Here is a 19867-nt window from a genome sequence, read left to right on the forward strand (position 1 = left end):
TATTTTCTTTTGTTTCCTTTTTAAATTGTGCAATCACTAGTAGCAACTCCCGTAAGATTAACCTATTTCCCTGCTTTCTGTTTGAAAGTATGTAGTTGCCAGTGGCCTACAGGGGAGGTTTATGCCTCCCCCATCTCTTAATTATAACCCTAGAGTGTCAACATATGGATGGAACGTGAGGATCCAGAAACTTCTCATTAAGCTAAGGGGACTATTACAGTGCTTTGCAAGAACACAGCAAAAAAAAAAATCAGTGGTGCATCCATCTGCTGGTAGATCCTTTACCTGTTTGCCCTTTTAAGGTCATTAACAAATTCTGCAGACTGCTGATGTCTGATTTCACTGCTCTTTGTGAGTCTCTCCAAAGCACTCACTAACTCCTGCACTCTTGCTTTCAGTTTCTTCTCCCTGGATCAGGAGAAAAAGAGGTAGAAAACTATTTTCAAAACAGAAATAACCTTTCAGCTTGGAAGTGCATCAGTAGTTGTCTTGTGCTGGGTTGACATGCTGAAAATATTTTCCATACTACTACTAGGATAATACAGGAGGTAGTTCTTAACATTAAACTTTTCCAATTGGTATTTGTAACATTCACCATTTTAGAATTCAAGATCGGAGACAGAGCAGATAAAAGAGTAAACAAACTTCTCTGGCAGATCATGGTCTTGTAGTGTATTGAATCACACTAAGAAATAAGCACAAAATGCTCATACAGTTATCAGTACTTACTTACCAACTCTGCACCAAAAGCTAATTACATGAAGTGTGACAAAATAGAAATAAGGTACCTTATAATATTTTCACATTACAAGTATGTCTATGAGGGAAAGAAAAAGTGAACAAGACAGAAATTCTGGGCAGGAGCAAGCATTACAGCTTGGGGATTAAGCTGGGTTTAAAAAGCATCTCCTAGGTAGGCATGTGGCATAGGGCAGGTGCTTCTTCCTGTGGAGCTCCCTGTTGCAGAGCTGATGGCTGGTGCCTGCTGCCTGCTCAGCCCACTCCTACACACACGGGACCTCCAGGAGCTCTTCTCTGTGACCCAAACTCTCAGCATAGATTGCCCAGAGAGAAAAAAAAAAAAGTAAAATTTGGAAGGGGGGGAGGGGAAGAAAAAAAAAAGTTTTAAGAATGAGATGCGGCTGGGCTCAACTGGGACATAGATTTTGCAGCATCAAACCTTACACTTGGGAACTTAGCGTGTTTACATGGAATCTCTGCTTTGCTGCCTACAACCACTTTGCAGTGATCCAGCTCTCCCTCTTGCTTCGTTGTGGTGCTGCTACGTGAGTACACTTGTTTTCATCTCAATAATGAGACGACTGCCAGCTCCCATATAAGCCCAACGGGAATGAATACCCTGAAGTTTGTGAAAGCTTCCCCAGCTCTGCAGAGACCACACAGATCCTCCTGAAATCCCAGCTCAGCAGCCTGCAGTTCCCAGGAAGACCTGGGTACGGCAGGCTTTTATCACCGGAGAGAAGGACAGCGCCTGGCTCCAGCAGCAACGGAAGGGCTTTCACAAAGTCAGCCGGGGAAATATTCCAAGTTAGCAGTCTATCCCAACACACTTGGTTTACCAGCCAGATTAAAAAGGACATAAGAGGGCCCTTGTTGATGAAGGATCATCAGTATTCTTTGTATGTCCTTTCATTGAAGGAACATGCTCTCCGCTTTCAAGTAACACAATCCTTCTCCCTCTCAGTTAAAAGTTTGCTGCCATCCACCCCAAATGTAAATCTTAATTTTTATATCCTATCTCAGCTGTCAGAAAGGCTCAGCACAGTCTACAGCCAAATTCTGTGTTCTGCAGTGAAAACAGGAAGACCCAGAACATAAACAAGAAAAGATGAGACGTGGCAGTGGCCAGACCTAATGCATTTGTTGCATTACTGATGAGCCAGAACAGAGTAGGGTAAATTTGGTACTTCTCTGCTCCAAAGGTTGCCACTGCCAGGGGCTCTGGGGAAGGCTCAGTAGCACCATTCCCAGCACGATGACCTAGGGTGAACAGCAAATCCAGTAGAATAAACATCCACAGTGTTTGGATGGGCAGAGAAATCTCAAAACCACATGAGGCTGATTTGACATCATGCGCAAGAAAAGGTATAGGCTGTGAAAACACTGCACACAGTCCCACGGGAAAGAGCCCAGTAGAGCCACAGTTCACTGCAGCTGAGGTCCTTCACACAACTGCTGTAATAAGAGCTGCGTGGAAAAGAAACACAGTGGAAAGACTTTGAGGAACTCTTCATGCGTGGTAAAGTTTGGTTGCTATGGTGACTGTTACCTGATAAAACAATGATATCACCTTTTGTCTGTTTTTCACACACACCTTTCAACCAGCCCTGTTCAGCCTGAGCTGTATTTCTTTACATTTGGTCTACAACATCCTTGTCTTGCTGCTTGTCAAAGACACAGAGCCAGCAGAGTGGTAAGCACCCTGTTTAAGCTACTTGAACATCTTTTGAGATGCCAGTTCTGAACATTCTAGCCAAATAGGAAACAGTGGGTAATACTTCTAATCTATAGATGACTCAAATTTACATTGGCACCAATAAAATACATGTACTTCTTTTGGCTTTTCATGATGTCTCGAAGTCAGTGAAACAGCACTAGATAATACCTACTCAACCTTAATCTCATGGAAAACAATTGGTGGTTTGACTGCATGTGCTGAAATGTCCCAATAATCTGAAAAAACAATCCATAGGGATCTACCTTTACACCTGTTCCTAATTTTAAAACTGCCTATTTAAATATCCTCACTTCAGGAGACATTTCATAGAACAAGTCACACCTGAGTAGCCAGACACAGCAAAGGCAGAGCAAACACCTTGGTTTATGCTGGGGAAATGAAAATGCAGTTGGTTAATGACTATTACACACTAAAACCATGTAACATTTCCCCCAGAGTGCTGCATCTTCTGTTTGAGTAGCAGATGAGAGAGCTCAGGGCGGTACCTCACGGGCTAGTAAGAACCCCAAGCCTCGCAATGCTGACTCCTGCTTCCCTCAGTTTCTATCACTGATCACCTCAGTTTGGTCAGAAAGAGTTGTCCTTACTTACTTCTCTTCAAAACTGATCACTTATTTAGGCAGTGAACAGGAGTGGTACTGAATCCTGAGGTGTTGTCCTAAGGGGATTTCCAGCACCACAGTACTTTCCTGACTGCAGGATGTGGAAAATCAGCCACTACAGGCTTAATATGGCAGAGTACTTTCAATCTTGCATATGAAGCATGTGTCCACAACGAGAGCATGCCAGAGTTGCAAACCAGGGATGGAACTGTGTGTGATGTGACAGACATACAAAACATCCTACTGATGTAGGCACAGCCTGCTGCTGCCAGTCAGTCTTCCAGAGTCTGAGGTCCAAACTCCCATGGAAGCATACACACCAAACTCACACTATTGTGCCCCAGGGCTGTAATATGGACCTCAGTGTATCCCAAGAAAGCATTTATCTGTGTATTTTGATCTGAAGAGGAAAGGAGAAGCAAGTATTTTTCAGAGAACACAGTTTCTGTGAGCCCCTGACTCACAAGTCTATTGGACTGCAGAAGTCAACAGAGATTTTTATCCCAACAGTTCCTCCTCCAAGTGGCTACTGCAAGTTGGAGCTGCAGAAAACACAGCCACAACACTTCATGTGCACAGAGAAAATGAGCAAGTATTCCCAGAAGAGGGAACGAGTCTATGATCTGGGGGCATAGCTCACTTCAGCACAAGGGCTCTCTGCTGCTGAGGGGTCAGATGGGGAAATCCCTGAATGCTCCCTTTCCAGGGAAAAGCTCAGAATGAGTGTATTCAAAGGCCTACAGCCTACAACATCTGCTAAAAACACTATTTTCAGTGAAATGCCTAATAGGCTGGTAATAAAGGCTTTTGTTTGGTATTTTCACAATCAAAACACTCAGTGGGCAGTTGCATAGTGGTTTTCAAGGGCTTTTTATTTCAGGACGGCTGAATAGGAAGGGGCTAACTGGTGTTCTCTGGTTTCAATGCTACCAGTTCAGAGAGTGGGGAATTCTGCCCAGGCCATAAAGGAAACTGTGTTTCTGTGAATTTGGACTCCACACACTGACACCATGTCTGGCACACAGTAATGTAAGCAAGGTCATGAGCACCTTTATATTTTCCCTGCAGTCTGGGCTTTTCCAGACATGTTCAGATTACATGTGCTTCTAGAAATCTTTGCGGATTTTCCTGCTCTTGCTGATTTCATTGAAAATTCCCCGGTGCTGCAAACAGGAAGCTGCTCTTCTCTGGCACACAGAAGTTGATTTTTCTGCCCCTGGCTTGGAGTGCAACCAGCTAACTCCCCTTCTTGTGAAAGCACCAGCTACCACCCCTCTGCCCTGGGGTCAAGAGCACCACAGCTCTTGCCAAATCTGAAGCAAAAGGGGAACAATGAGTTGTCTCCAAATGAAGAGGTGAGAAGCTTTCCCACAGCCAGGCAGAGGAGTCTTGCTAGCCCTAGGGCACATCCTCTTACCCATCAGAGGTGATCTGCTACAGGCAGATCCCTTCAAATCCTGCCTTCCCCTGAGGAGTGGGATGACCAGGTTCTGCTCAGCACCTGAGCTCTGCAGGCTCCAAGTCCTGACACAGCAGTACCAGGAGCAGCTAGCCCAGGGGGACAAAGGCACGAAGATCCCTGGCAGAGCTATCCATGCCAGCAGGGCAGCCCCAGGCCACTGGGGGTGGGGAAGGGGAGGGAGGGAAGGCACCTCCTGCATGGTCCGTAGCTATCTGCAGGACCCCTGCTTTGAAGGGAAGGCACATCCCACACTCCACTCCTCCCCTGATACCCTCCTGCTGTAGTGAGCCTGGCACCATCCCTCACCCCCCTGTAACTTTTCCAGTTGAACAGGATGACACATGATTGTTTTTTCCTAGGGATTTGGACTCCTCTCCTCTCAGGAGATAACAGCTGGACATTTAAAAGGAATGCAGATAAATTTTCTTTTCATCAGCAGTTTAACATCTTACATCAGGCTAGCATGCAGAATCCCCAAGCTAATTCAAATGCATGCTTGCCTCACTGGTCTGTCTTGGCCTGCTAAGGAAAACAACCAGAATATAATACGTGTTTTAAAGAGGCAACAAAGCAACACTACACAAATGCCAAGACAGCCACCCTCCTCCAGTGCCATGCCTTCCTGGCTCACCTGCTGAAGCACCACCTGTGCTGCCAGCAACCTGTGCACAGGAGGCCTTTCCTGACTGCAGAGATGACAGAGGGTGCTTTAAAAACCACTTTGCTAGTGTAAAATACTGTACTGATTTTTTTTCTGATTGTCAAGATGCTCAGAACAGATCTCAAAAACCAGACAGTACCACAGGCATGTGTTACACCACCTGCACTGGGGAGACAGGCCAGGTGTGGTCCTGGAAACAACATACTGGCAGAAAAAAGGGAGAACAGCCCTGGAGGAGGCAGCAGCATGCCTGCCACACTCACTGCTCAAACCTCCCACCCAGCTTTGCCAGCCCAGCCTGGAAGCTCTCCAGACCTGGAGCTATTTGGAGCTCCCTGTGATGATTATATCCAAGTGCACAGCAGCTCAGCAGTTCAGATAACCACATGGTGGTAAGAAGAACTACTTGCTCCATGTAAAAAACGGAGAAAAAGACAAATTATGGTTGTCTGTAAAGCATATGGTAAAAATAGTTACTCGAGCTGCTTCTAAGGAATCTGTCCCTGATATCAGCATGAGTCACTTCTCTTCTTGTGAGAAGGTTTCTCTCATGGGACTCTCCAGAGGGATTTCCAGAGACAGGCCATACCTCCCGAAGCCCGCAGGCAGCCAAGGGGAAAACACAGCAGGATATTGCACAGTCACAAAAAAAAAAGATGTCTCTGAAACTTGCAACGACTGTAGTCCATGCTAGTGTCTGGCTTTCAACTGCCTCAGAGTTGCTTATTTCCTCATTTCATTGATGTGATAACTGGAGAACAGAAATACACAAACACTGACAGAAAGCAGCTGAGGATGCATCAGTAGGTCCAGAACACAAACCCCTGCCTCCCTCCCCCCCCACTTTTACCCACTGCATGTTCGCCCCGTACCTTGGTCAAAAAAGAGGCTTTTACAAATCAGTAAAAGTCTAAAGAGTAATTTCAAATCTCAATGATTATAGTATGATGTATTTCAGCCATTTCTATTTCCGTTTCTGAGACAGCCTTACTGATGCTCAGGATAGGCCTGAATTTCAGTGATGCTTTTACTGACACCTGCTATCATGAAACAAAGGTTGGCTCTTGAAAATGTGCCAAGCTAAGATGCCATCACATGAAGTTTACGGAAATTTAAAATAAAGGAAGGTGGCTTGATTTCTCTCTCACTGACACTGTGTCAGGAAACAGTCACTGCCATGCCTTTGCCCAGATTTCTACTGAAATGTCTGCTCTCTGAACAGAATTTTTGGCACAAAACGTGGTTGTGGTCTTCAGACAGGGATAAGGACCTAAGAGTGCAACAAACATTGCTCTGTCTCAATAGACACAAGGAAGTTACTGCAACAGGATGCATTTTTTATGTCCTACTAGAAATACCTGCAGCTTCTACTCCAGAGAGGTGGGACGACAGCTCTGTGCAAAACTTTTTGTTAACATTTAAAGACCTGTTTGCCAACCCCTACTGACTACTACTCATTTCCTCTCTCTGCAGCAACTTCGCAATTAGTAGCATCACTCACTACGTTATCTCTCAGCTTAGAAGACATCAGACATGGTAAATATAAAGCTCCTTTGTAGTGTTGCCAGATAGAAAGTCTCTCTTTTGTGAGGGGTATACTGAAACATGTCTAGACTGATGCAATTCATGTAACCCTGCACAGCCATCAAGGATCATAATTTTGTGCCAAATGATGATGCAGCTGAGGTCTGAACAGTCAGTCTAGTTACAAAGTGTTTTGCCTGCCATGGTCCTTGCCTAGTACTGCTAGATCCCTCCTGGCCAAGTATTTAAATTATTTATAAAGGATTCTCTAAATACATGAATAAAATACAATCCTACATAGACAGAAAAGGTATCAGCAGCTGGAAATACAAGGAGAGACCACAGGAGGACCTGAACAATCAAAGCATTTGTAGCAAGGCCTAGGGAGAGAGAGAAGTTTCAGTCTTTCCAGCTTGGCCATTTTTCACAGAATGAAAGAACTTAGCAGAAGAAACGATCAGTTCTATCACCATTATCATCACCCTCGTAAAGCAGGATGGAATTATTACTACCTCCTTCCTGCCACCTCTAATGTATTTACCTGCATTAATGCATAACCTGATATGTGCATACTAAGTTACAAACTCATCATGTACAGCTCTCACTCCCCTGCCCCAGCAGAGCAGAACAAACCAGCAAGGAAGAGACTGTTTTAAGGTCTCCCCTAGGAGACTGTGTCACGTGTCTGATTTTGGGGTATTCAACCAGATCTTGTCTCACAAAACTGGCCTCTGGCACAATCATCAAGGTGTCAGCACCAGGCCATGAGGTGGCCATTTCTGCCCTCTCAAGAATAAGGTATTTACTGCCAAGAAGCTTGTTTATGGATGTGTCAAACTCAAGAAAGAAGAGGCTTCATGTCCATTAAAGCAGTTCATCATTCCATCAAGAAAAGAGAGAGGGGAAAATAAAACTGTTAAAGGCTCTGGCAGAAAGTGTTTACATTACTGTTTGCTGGAACAGGATATGTCTCTAAATTAGTGAGCTTAGCCTGCAATACCAGAAATCAGTTAAGCTAGACATAACTTTAACAGCACGGGACTTAGAGATAATTTACATTTCTCCAAGTTAGCATAGCGACCATGTAAAAGAAAACGGAATTCTGTAAAAAGATGGGTTTTAATGCTGAGCACTACACAGGAAATCCTGAGCTGATGTAGGACAAGTATGTTATGACACAATAGATGAAGAACTGCTTCTGCCTTGAATTTCTGGTGATGGGCACTACCAATAAAAGCTTCACAACACACTGCTGGATTCCAGATTTACAAAAAAATCCACATCTGCAGAGAGAAGCTAGCCTGGCTCTGTGGATGAGATTGTTCTGCTGCATGGCCATATGCAGACTGAGCAAATAAATGCTTCCAAACTACACCAAAACCCAAACCGTAACTATGTCCTGCTGTTTTACTTGGGTTTCACTCTGTTTCAATTAACTGAGAAGAACCTGACAATTTAACAGCAACAGAAGGACAGAATGGGAAAGTAGTAGAGGAGGAAGCAGCCAGAGCTTTAATCTCTGTAATGACAGGATGAGGAGGGGACAGGAAGCAGGGCTGCTGATTGCTATCACATGCTCTGACAAACAGGCTCAAAAACAAATGGATTTTTGCCCCTATACTTGCAGCTTGCTGTCCCCTGCACCAGTGTCTACTGCCCGGAGAAACAATAGGTAGGACCAATTGCTGGATTCGTGAACGAATTGTAACCTTGAAACACCGTTGAAACAGTGTTTCAGCCCGAAAACACTCCTGAACATTGGCATTTAAATACTGCCATGATATGCACTTGTTTCACATCTTCCCCTCACCCCTCAGCAAACACAGCTATTGGGACAAACACTTTTAATTTTGTATTCTGGTCCTACTTTGGCAGGTGAGTAGGATACACTTGCAGAGGAAAAAGGACTTCTGATCATTTTTAGAACTCTTTTGTGGATTTGTGATGGTATAAATGTCATTCTGGTATTTGAGAGCCCATTTACCCAGAACAGCAGTTAGGGACTGCTGGTATTTTTTAGATAGCTGTGGCTAAACAGGTTGCAGTACGCTTTTTCCGTGTGCTAGACAGACCTTCAACTGACTTGCAGAGACAAGACTTTAGGGCAAGAAGGGCTAACCATTCAGCCTGATTTGGCTGGTACACTGATTAGGGAGAAAAATACCCTGTCCACACAGCTTGCGGGAACTGTGCTTGAGCCCCACTGGCAGCAGCAATCACATTTAGTACCATCGTATTTCCATTACACAGAGAGCCTTCACAATTTATGTACAGTTTAATCCGATTATTTTTCCTCTCCATTTCTGCCTGACAAACTGTACTTGCGAGGCCCTTGGCTGGAAATCCATGCTAATCAATTTAAGGCCTAGTACATAAAAGCAAAGTTGTTTTCTCTGTGTTGTCAGCAAACCCCATTTCATGACTATACTCAAATCTCTGCTAACTAAGGGCACTGGCATCTTCTCGACATCCAGGAGCAAATAACAACATCCGGAAGAAGCAGCAGCTTGAGTGGAGGGTGGAGCAGCTCACACCAGGGCTGCAGGGTGGGGATCCGGGGGAGGCCAATGGCTCTCTGCAATGTTAATGTAAATTACTTTGTCGATGGGTTTTATCCACCCACACACAAGTGACAGTTTTGATTATTTTACCCACGGAATTTCGCTTCTTGCATCATGCAAACTAAGTACTCAGCAACTGCTAGACTACTAAGCAAATGGTATGAGATGTATCGATTCTGCAGTGGTAATGATTACATTTTTACATAATGCCTTTCAGGCTTAAGTGTCCCTAGGCACACCACACACTGCACCTATGAGAAAAAGCACCTCAGGAATGAAACACCACAGCTGCCTGAAAGGACATTCCACCCTCAAAGAGGATGGAAACGCCATTACAGTAAAACACACTCTTCGCAGCCAAAATTCTTAGCAGCCTTTTGGACAGGTACTAAATGTAAAAACCAGATTAGGTATCAGACAGCCATTTCTAGGAAAAGGTGGAACAAGTACTGAAACCATTATCGAAACTGTGAACTTCTTTGTCATGAAGTTTACCACATAGCTGGTGCACGAAAAACTGCTGCACAAACAAGTATCTAGCTAATGTATAACTGTACTGAAAGCTTAGGCTTAAAACCTGGCTGTTGATAAAAGCTGTTTGTCAAGACATCAATTTTCTCTCCCATTGGAAAGCTAATGCCTCACACAATATCATTTGTAATTGAACTGTGGCTCCACTTACACACTCCGGAGGCAAATGAAGCATCTGAGTCATCAAAATGCCTGCAATTCCCACTCCCGTAACTCCTACCCAAGTTCTAACCTGCGGCCAACCTTCTTAACCAAAGATCACACTTCAAATCCTGTCTTCACTGAAGGTTTTCTTTATGCGCACGAGGAAGTCTTGTCACTGTTTTATGTCTCATACTCTTGCCTGAATATGGTAATTACTGCCATTTTGAAGGTTTCTTTTACTTCTAAAATTCAACTGAATTTTAGAGAACCTCCAGGAGAATGGAGCTGAGCACCACGTGAAGACTTCCACCAGCTAAAGAACAACAGCAGGAGGGATGGGAAAATTAGAAGGACTTTGACCATTTTTCTTTTCACAGGACAAATCTGTGATCACTCTTCAAACCACCTGAGGGTTAGCGTGAAGGCTCAGAAATAAACCTTTCCCTGGACTTACAGGACAAGTCCTGTCCCTGGTGAGGGAAGCTGTGCTTACCTCCTGAGTGCATTTGTCAGCTCAGCAGTCAGTTCACTCTCATTGTATGGTCTCAGCTCAGCGAGCGTTAGCGGTGTTGCAGTGCCATCACTGGATTCCTGGGAAAGGAGGAAAAGCCACCTAATTACAAGTTACTGACCATCTTAATGGGAAAATTCTGAAAGCCTCTTAGTTCACAGTTACTTTTAAAATGAAGGTGAAATAAAGAAAACAATGCTACAGCAACATGGCAGTGTACCAACATACCAAGGAATGAACAGATTAATACTTCACAAGTGCCTCTGAATGCTTTTTAAACCACCACAGCTCACTGACTTGCAGAATTCTGCTACAGTGTGCAAAACTGCTGGTGCCTTCCTTGTATTTCTTTTGACACCACACTTGAAACAAAACAGCACTGGGATCAAAAAATTCAGATGATGTATTGCCAGGAACAAGTAAGAAAGATGTACCTCTTGGTTTTTGTTTTTAAACATATTATTGAAATTTTCTGGGGACACAGCACTAAAATAAGACAAATTGAAGTTTTCCAAGGTATTTATTTCTTAATACAAATTATTACTGCAAATGCAAAAATCTGCTTATCTTGCTTTATTTTGCAATAAGGGAAGAAAAGTCTTCATTCTCAAATTATTACAATCTAACTTGTAGAAAGAGATTGTCATTCAATGCTCTAAATGCTTCCTAGAAATGAGCGTTAATTTTTTCATATTTTGTGTTCAGGGGAGAACGGCATTTTGTCTAGACTCTCTTCCAGTGTTCCCAATGAATGACAACAGGCAAAACACACCCTCAATCCCAGCAACTTGTATGTTTGGCAAGACTGGCCTTGTGGTACTCCTCAGAACACCCTTATTTTAGCTCAGGCTTAACACCAATTCTTCAAAGTCCTCTTAAATCACAGCATGGAAGGAACCACCTAACAACTAGGGAAGAGAGAACACATCTGCATACACACAAAAGAGGAGAATTATGAACATGCTAAAGACTGCAATAGGGACAGGAAGGGTTTAATTAATCATGTTTGTAACTTTGGAAATGCAGTATGACTCCCGACCTTGCCCAGTTTGTCTTTGCTTCCACTGCTGGTTGAGCTGAGAGACCTCATTCTCTGCTCTTTTTGTTCTTCCACTTCCGACTTCAAGTGCTCAATATGGACGAGGTAGGCCTGCTCCTGGGCCTCTCGAGTGCTCAGCTTCAATTCCAATGCCTTCTTCTCCTTCTCCAGCAGGTAAAGCTGTGCCTTGAGCTCTGCCATCTCTTCCTGTTGAAGAAACATTTTATTATCAGCATGCTGCTTCATAGGACTAGGTACCTAAAGGAAGATGAGGTTGAACGAGATTTTCATCTACTCCTGTAACCGAAGGGTTCTTTTAACAAAGAACACTACCAGCACTCAGATGACTTTTTATAATCACACTGCATATTTGACAAAGATCTGTGCCACCCTTTTATGATCTTCAGAAATAAGCTCAGAAGCAGAATTAGAATTAGACTATCAGGGATCTGAGAGGGTTGCCACTGCTGCTGCAATTTTTTTGGTTCTACTTTGTCCTTCAGAGACCATTTTCTTAAAACTAGAAGTGTATGACTTTGTCAAATGCCTCCCTAAAAGCAAGATTTCAGTTTCTCATTGATATGTAAGAATTTGTCTTATTGCAGTGGAAGGGATTTGAGAGACCAGGACAGCATCAGAGATCACAAACTCCTGCCTTTTAATACCAGCCTCTGTGGTAGAATGAGTTAAGTCAAAAAGAGCAACTGAGTATGGCACCAAGAGATGTCCATTTATAATTTCCCTCCTCTAAATGGCCAGAATCCCAAGTACACACAACCTGAGTTTGATAGAAAAATGCACTCGCTCATATTCTTCCCTAAATATGATTCACGAGGATGGACGCTGGTACTTAATAGAAAGCAGCTCAATTCAGAGAGCTCCTTCTTATGTGCAATTCTTCTGCTGCTCTGAGGCTTCTGACAGGGCTGTCACCTATTGTAACACAACATCTGCTGTTTGGGAACAGATCTCTGTTTTAACATCTGTCTGACAGTGGCTGGGCAGAAGTTTAAGAGCAGGGCATGAGTGCAATGATCCTTTCAGCATGTGCTCCCAGACTCCCATGAAAAGCAAATGATGGCTTATTTCTGAACCAGAAGGCTCTTTGTGATTAACAACACTTCAGAAAAGTTTCTTGAACAAAATGCCTAGTTATTTTCTACACCCAGAAAAACCTACTATCCACAAAACTTTAGAAGAGATAGTACTAAGACATAATTTATGTTATGTGCTTAAAACCATCACTCAACAAACAAAAGACTGACAAAAACCCCGCCAACCTAGATTAATGTTCCCACTGTCAGGCTTGTTTTGCCCTAGGTCACCTGATGGGTGAATACTGAGTTCACGCAGACATTTTCTGTATTACAGTTTGGTTCCAGAATTGTTCACTGTGTAAACACCTCTGAAAGACAGAAGTTTCTATGTGGCCAGTGTAGGAAAAGTCACTTTTTTTTTTTTTTTTTTCCCACAAACAAAAGAAATATTTAAATCACAAAAATAACAGAGGTATCTTCCCTTATAATTAAAAAATAATGTTTTTTATATTATAGCCATTATTAGCAAAGGTTATACAAAAATAAATGTCGACACATATTTAGACTAACTTTTTATGTAGAAGGGAATCTATGTTCCTACCAAAAATCTGCTGTCTGGATTAAGTGTAAGCAGTGCACACAGGTGTATCACAGTTACAACCATCACAGGTAATCAATGGCTTATTCAGAATCACCAGCCATGAAAGAATAAAATCCATATCTTAAAAACCCTGAGGGGCTTGGAAAGGTTTGTATGAGCTTTTAAGTCATCAATTTATTCATCTGCTTGTTCGTGAACTGAAGGTTAGAAGCACAACCAGTTTCATTCAATGTGGTATACACAAATTTAGTTGTTATGCAAACTTAAATTAATTGCCTTTGTCAACAGAAAGCGTAAATAATACTGAAAAATAACGATGGGCAAATTTTGTTATAGGAGTTGAACTGGATGGCCTGATATACTCAGGTGTATGCATTTAACTTCTTAAGCCTCTGCTTCTAAAGCCATTAATCTATTTGGCCTTCTTAGTGAAAGCTGAGAAGTAATTTGAACAGAGTATTTTGGCACTTTTATGAATAAAAGATACTTTTGGGTGTCTGTGTGGGATGGTCATGACAAGATCTTTCCTGGCTGGAAGCTGAAGCTCGGCAAATTCAGTCCAGAAATAAGGGACATTTATTTCCTAAAATAAAAAGGTGAATTTATCCACTACAAAAATGAATCTGTGCAACTGGTTTTTCTCATGTAAAGATTGTAAGATTTAAAGATGTAAAGATTTCAGCTTATTTTGTTTTCATAATTTTAACTTATTTTAACATATACAAGCTCCAAATACATTTGAGGATCAATGTTTAACTCCTTTGAAGACAGTAAGCCTAGATCACCATATGTATGAATTCAGCAGTTTGTATCTTGTCCCACAAGACATACCATGCACTACCCATATGTTAGTTTTCTCAAGTCAAAACAGTGTGACTTGGAAGTAAAGAAGCAAATACAAAGCAGGGGAAAAGTTAAAAAGCTGTCAGCCAGGGTCTTACAGAGGCACCCAGGGAACGAGCAGGAGGGCATGTAAAGGCTGAAGTTAGTTAAAAATTAAAACTGCAGTTGAGAATCGTAAGGACCCATACAATGTGTGAGACAGAGTGGCAGCAGCCACATCTCATGTGGGAAAATTCAAGTAATTCAGGTTTACTTAAAGAGTCTTTACATATGCAGCAATTTTTTCCATGAAAATATGTTTTCTAAAAACTGCATCTAAATTTAATTGAAATGACAGTGCCACCTTTGTATAATTACTATTTCCCTTCTCTTCTAGCTACAGGTTGCTGTGAAGCATTTTGCAGTTTAACACACCTGAATCTTCTGAGTGTAAGCACAAGTGGCATTTACTAAATGAAACCCTGAAGGAGGAGGTAGCAAGTGGTCCCTCTTCTAGCGGATTGCAGAAGACATAGGCAATCCATGCAAATTCACAAGCTTTAAGTGTCAAATCCAGCAGTTATTTTCGGACTAATTAATTGAATACTGAGGGATATTTTGTACTTGCAGTCATATTGTAATTCTGAATTTGGGCAAAAACTTGAACGAAAATTAAAAACTCCTGATTCAAAATGATCAGAAACACCAGGGAATTCTCAAAATCAAAACCTGTATTCTGTTTGGTCATGCAGGACTCTGATGTGGCAAAAAGTTCTAAAAGTCACAAAAAGTCATGACTCCACGAGGACCACAGTAACCAAGGTGGGACATACCAGCCTTCAGAATTAAAACAAACATCAGAGCACACAAATGTCACGCTCTAGTTAACTGTATTTCACTACATAAATCTGTAAGAGCATGAAGTGCTGTAACAAAGGTGGACAATGGAATTCTTAACATTTTCCATCAAGAGACTGTAGTCTCAAAGCACATAATGAGCAACATTATCAACACCTGTACACAAAAGAGGAAAAATTATCGGTGTAGAAAGCTGAGATTTCTTATCTAGATTAAGTCCTTTGAAATGCAGAAGGGCTGTAAACCAAGAATTATTTACACCCATCAGAAGTAATCTCCTTGCTAACTGGGGCATGACAACAACTGACCTCAAAGCAAGACCACTGAATGATGACAAACCACGGACGTGAATGTATTTGGAAACATGGTTAATTATTGCTTGAAGCAAAGAATTGAATTTTACACGAGTACTGGCAGACAACTGTGTCTTACACTCTGGATCAGTAAAAAAACAGTAATAAACAGGGCAACAATCACCCTCAAACCGTTTTTCTAATTAATAATGAAGAACTAGTGTTGTAAAGGTATTTCCAAACTGTGGTGATCAGTTTTTACAGGGAGTCAAAAATGGAAGATATTCCAACACAGAACCAAGTTCTGGGAGACAGTAAGAGATTGTAAAACCCAGCAGCACACGAAGTCATTGAGTAGCTTGGTCTGGCTGCATCATCCTTGCTAAAAATGGGGAAGGGAGGGAACAAATTAAAAATGCTAAGCAGTCCATCTGCTTCAAGTTAAATAAAATACCGTAAGGAAACTTAAATTCTAGTTTGTCTCAGAAGGAGGCAGACACACATGCTATTCTGTGTAAGGTACATGTTTCAAATAATTGATACAATAAATATACTCAGAAAGCCAAAATGAGTCCTGACCTTAGGTTCAACTCTGTTCTAGCTTGACAAACAGAAAAGAAGGTACCAGGTTGCAGACCTGAGCAACAACCACGGAAGTTGACAGGCAACACATTTGACAAATCTGAGTTTTCACAATGTCTCTTTCAGAAACATAAGGTTTTCCTGCAGTTGTGAATTCTAGCAAAGTGCAAGAAATTACAATGAATAACACAACTGTCAGTTTCTCTGTACTGGAAAGGGCTGAAGGTAACTTCAGACACCTATGCAAAATGTGTGTCTATTCTGTATGCACTACACACAACCCAATCAAGAAGAAAATGTTCCTCTTCTTGAGGCAATTCCTGCAGTGAAAACCCAATGTACCAGGTCCAGCCTAATGGATGCTGTGTATCAAGAACAAGTTAAATGACTGTTGTGTGAACAAAAGGACTACCAGCACTCAATAGTTGCAATGATATGCAACTGCTGGTGTTCCTGCCAGTCAGGGAAGGCAAGGGCACTACTTACAAAGGATACAGCTCTACAGTTTGCCCTTACCTTTAAATAAAATAAAATTATGAAAATAAATTAATTTAAAATTTAAAAATAGATGCAAGAATAGGGTACAAAAGATTTCAGGGAAGATCTGGAAGCAAAAAAAGGAGAAGGAAGTGTGGTAAGTGTGATATCTGAAATACACATCTAATTATCTACCAACATCTTCCAGTACATCTTGCATGCTTTAGTTGTTGGGAATACATTGCTGTTGGCCACAATGTATTCAAACAACTAATATAATTTTTAAATCTAGCTAGGAAGCAATCTTTTCCTAACTGCAAATAATGAATGCATTATTGCAAAACTGTATCTGTTGTCATGGAAAAGCAGCACCAAAAAGAACATAATTATCACCACCAGGCTACCACTGAGCCAGAAGCAGCACGTCTGAACAAAAATCTGTAACTTCAGAAGCTCATGAAACTATTAGGATTTGCTGTCCCACTCAATACCATCACCTGACATTTCTGCAATTAGTTGGCTAAATTAGCACTTGCTAAAATGCAGAAATTAAACTTACTTAAACTGAACCAAAACCAGACAAATTCTGAATGCAGACGTATACTTTTATTGCCTTTGAATTGTTCCTATGTTTTAGTTCACCTCTCAAAATCAACACAGAAGACAGATTTAAAATGATATAAGCTCTACACCTGGTCAATAAAGATCAGCTTTTCTAGATCACATTTTTAGAACAGGACGTATAACCAGGGTTTTCTCCAAAACCCTGCGTTAATGCAACTCATTACACACCCTACTCTTTGCTCAGACTCCAGACTGAGCTACAGATTGCAACATGGTGCCTAGAACAGCTCAGGACTTGTGACCAACTGCCAGAGAGCATTAGGGAGGACATTTGATCATTCCTCCTCCCACAGCAATATAAAAAGGAGCTGAATTTGTTCTGCTTCAGTTCACAAATATTCATGATGCACACATTTGCAAGCTCATAAGTAATGAACTGTCTCTTGGGAAGTGCTGAATCATGGTTTTTGGTCATCCTTGAGCAATTCAGCTGCCATATCTCTTAAGAGACAGAGCATCTGGTTTGTCAAGAAGAACATTCCAAGTTTACAGACAAAGATGAAGTCCTTGCCTAATTCAAAACACACATAGCTCATCACTGTTAATGCACTGCCTTCTGTCACTTTTTGACTACTTTCAGTCCAGATTATGTGTTTCAACAAAGTTACCCTTTATTACCCAGTGACCATGACAAAAGCCTCCCACATGTGTGACTGAGCATGTTTAGTGGCACAGGGGCATTGACAGCAGAGCAGCTCCCCTCTTGGTTATGAATAAAATACCTTCATTGCCATGAGTTCCTGCATCAAGACTGCATTTTCCAGGTCCAGCCTCTGGCTGTCTCCACGTGGCTTAACATCATAACTAAGGGGATCAATGTGGATGCTTTCCAGCTCCAGCATTGTCAGCTTCACTGCTGCCCTGTCGTTTTTCAGCTGCTGGATGTAATCCTTCAGCCGCTGCTCATCCTCCTTCGTAAATTCCGTGTCACAACTGCTTGCGGTTGAGCTGGTAGTACTGGAAAGAGAAAGAATGGCATTAAAAAAAATACACATTTGGAACAAAATCTTAATTTTTACATCAAACACCCTCCAAATACTTCATCAATGCATCTGAGTCTTACTCAGAAGTTTACAGAAAGGACACAAATGTAGCATGGACCAGAAGTTGCAATGTGAGATGTGACAAATTCAGAAAATAAAGTCTCTAAGCTTCATGAGAAAATTAAATGATGTGACAACTTCTCTGCAAATCAGGTATTTAGTGATGTGTAACTGAATTACTTTTTCTGAAATGGTGTCTTCTGAAAAAAGAATTTTTTGTTTAATTAAAAAGGAAAAAAAAAAGCTACTTAAGACTTCTTAGCAATAACCTAGCACAGCAAGCTGCTCAGACACTGAGTCTTCATCTTCTTTGAGAAGCAGGAAAAAAGAATCAACCCAGACTTGATTTATCTCTGCTGATGACCATACCAGTTACCACCTCAGATATTTTAATGGATACTTTTAGGAATCAACCTGAGCAAAATTCCACTGGCAGTTGTGGGGAGATAGCATCATTCAGTTCATGTGAAGGTGTACTCCTCAGCATACTGACACTCCTTCAGGGCTAGAGTGATTTAAAACAAACCCATAGAGTAGCAGGAATTCTAATAAAAAGTCATCATAAAAGACTTGGTGGATCTTCTGAACAAATGAGGGCCCAATGCTCTGCCCCACAAGTGTTTACACGGAGATTGCAGAATGGGGTAATAACGTCTTTAGAGCAATGGTGGCTTGAGTGCTGCCTACCCACCTCCTTACATGCCAGTGCTGCAGGGGCCCAGACTGACACAGCTGTAGTATTCTGGGGCTGAATGTATTTGCAATAACACTGAAAGGAAAATAAAATGCTATGTTGTTTCTAGAGCGTCACTCAAAGCTGCCTGCTGTCTCCTGAGGTCCTGTAATCAGCTGCCGGGTGAGGGATAAGTCATCCATTAACTGCGGCTGTCTGGAATGCTAGATGATCTCAGTTATCAGCAGGGGAATAAATCACTTTCTGTATCAAATTGCACTGCTGTTCAACATTTTTGTACTAAGAAGAAAAGTCCCACCCGCTAGATGCTGTGAGAGCCATGATGATGTCCTAAAATATTATGCATGTGCAAAGGGGAAGCCTACCAAGAAAGGCTTGAATTTTTATCTTTCCTTTGGTTCTTCTTCAGTTAAAGCTACACTGATTTTGAAGTGCTTCAAATAATTGCCCATCTTCCCACAAATTCTAAGCACAGCCTTGGAGAAGATAGAGAATTGGCAGGTCTACAAAGATTTCTCAAAATCCTTCCTCCTCATGAAATATGACATTACAGCTCTTTACTACAGTTCTGTGTTAACTTCACATTATTATCTCGTTTTCTGAGGGATAAGAGGTGCCTGCCATAGTTGACACAACTGTAAATTGGTCTTTGTTTTTGTTTTCATCCATGTCCTTAAGCAGCGAAGCTTAAGAGCACTCAGTACCTATACACAGAAACCCTCTCAAACTGAAACAAATTTTTGTTCATACTGTTTCTTGATCAGAAAATCTTGAAATCTTGCTTTACTGAGCCTAAAGGCATCTTGCTGAAGTAGATATTTATATAAAAATAATGAGGATAGACAATGTGAAAATATTTAATTCTGTACTGAAGTCATGTAGCAAGTTTCTTCCTCAGCACCCAAAGACTGCAATTGCAGAGCTTTTCTGGATTAAATGTAAAACAGCTGTTGTTGGAGGAAGGATAACTTTTAAAGGCTTCAAATCCTGGGGCACAAAGACCTCATCTCAGTTTTTACTTGCAAAGGAAAGAAAACCCAGCCCTCCTGCTGCAAATGAAACCTGAGCAAAAAAACGCTGAAAGTGTGTTTTGTGGAGCTGGACCTCATACGCTGTGCATACTCACAGACTTCGGCCCTTAAAGACCCACAGCTATGCACATATATGTTAGGGGAGTGCAGTCCAAACTGAGGAACGCAGTCTGGGCTGTTGCCAGTGATACTGAGGCTGCTTTTACTTCAGTCCTGGCTGCCTGCCTGCCTGTCTGCAGCTGAGTTGGCTCCTCTGGTGAATTGCTAGCAAGCTGCTCTTCTTCTTCTCCG

General features: G+C 41.8%; 1 protein-coding gene across 6 annotated transcripts in view; it reads right to left on the reverse strand.

Moving 5' to 3' along the window:
• Positions 1 to 19867, reverse strand: part of MCC (MCC regulator of WNT signaling pathway) — a 183985-nt gene that overhangs the window by 4280 nt on the left and 159838 nt on the right. For all 6 annotated transcript variants that reach the window (XM_069002629.1, XM_069002630.1, XM_069002631.1 and 3 more), the window contains 4 exons: positions 17531 to 17765; positions 11515 to 11721; positions 10458 to 10555; positions 286 to 408 (listed from right to left, as the gene is read on the reverse strand). In XM_069002629.1, coding sequence (XP_068858730.1) covers positions 286 to 408; positions 10458 to 10555; positions 11515 to 11721; positions 17531 to 17765 — 663 coding nt within the window. The remainder of the gene's footprint in view (positions 1 to 285; positions 409 to 10457; positions 10556 to 11514; positions 11722 to 17530; positions 17766 to 19867) is intronic.

Source organism: Aphelocoma coerulescens, assembly GCF_041296385.1.
Source record: "Aphelocoma coerulescens isolate FSJ_1873_10779 chromosome Z unlocalized genomic scaffold, UR_Acoe_1.0 ChrZ_unloc_scaf_1, whole genome shotgun sequence".
In the NCBI taxonomy this organism is placed as follows: domain Eukaryota; kingdom Metazoa; phylum Chordata; class Aves; order Passeriformes; family Corvidae; genus Aphelocoma; species Aphelocoma coerulescens.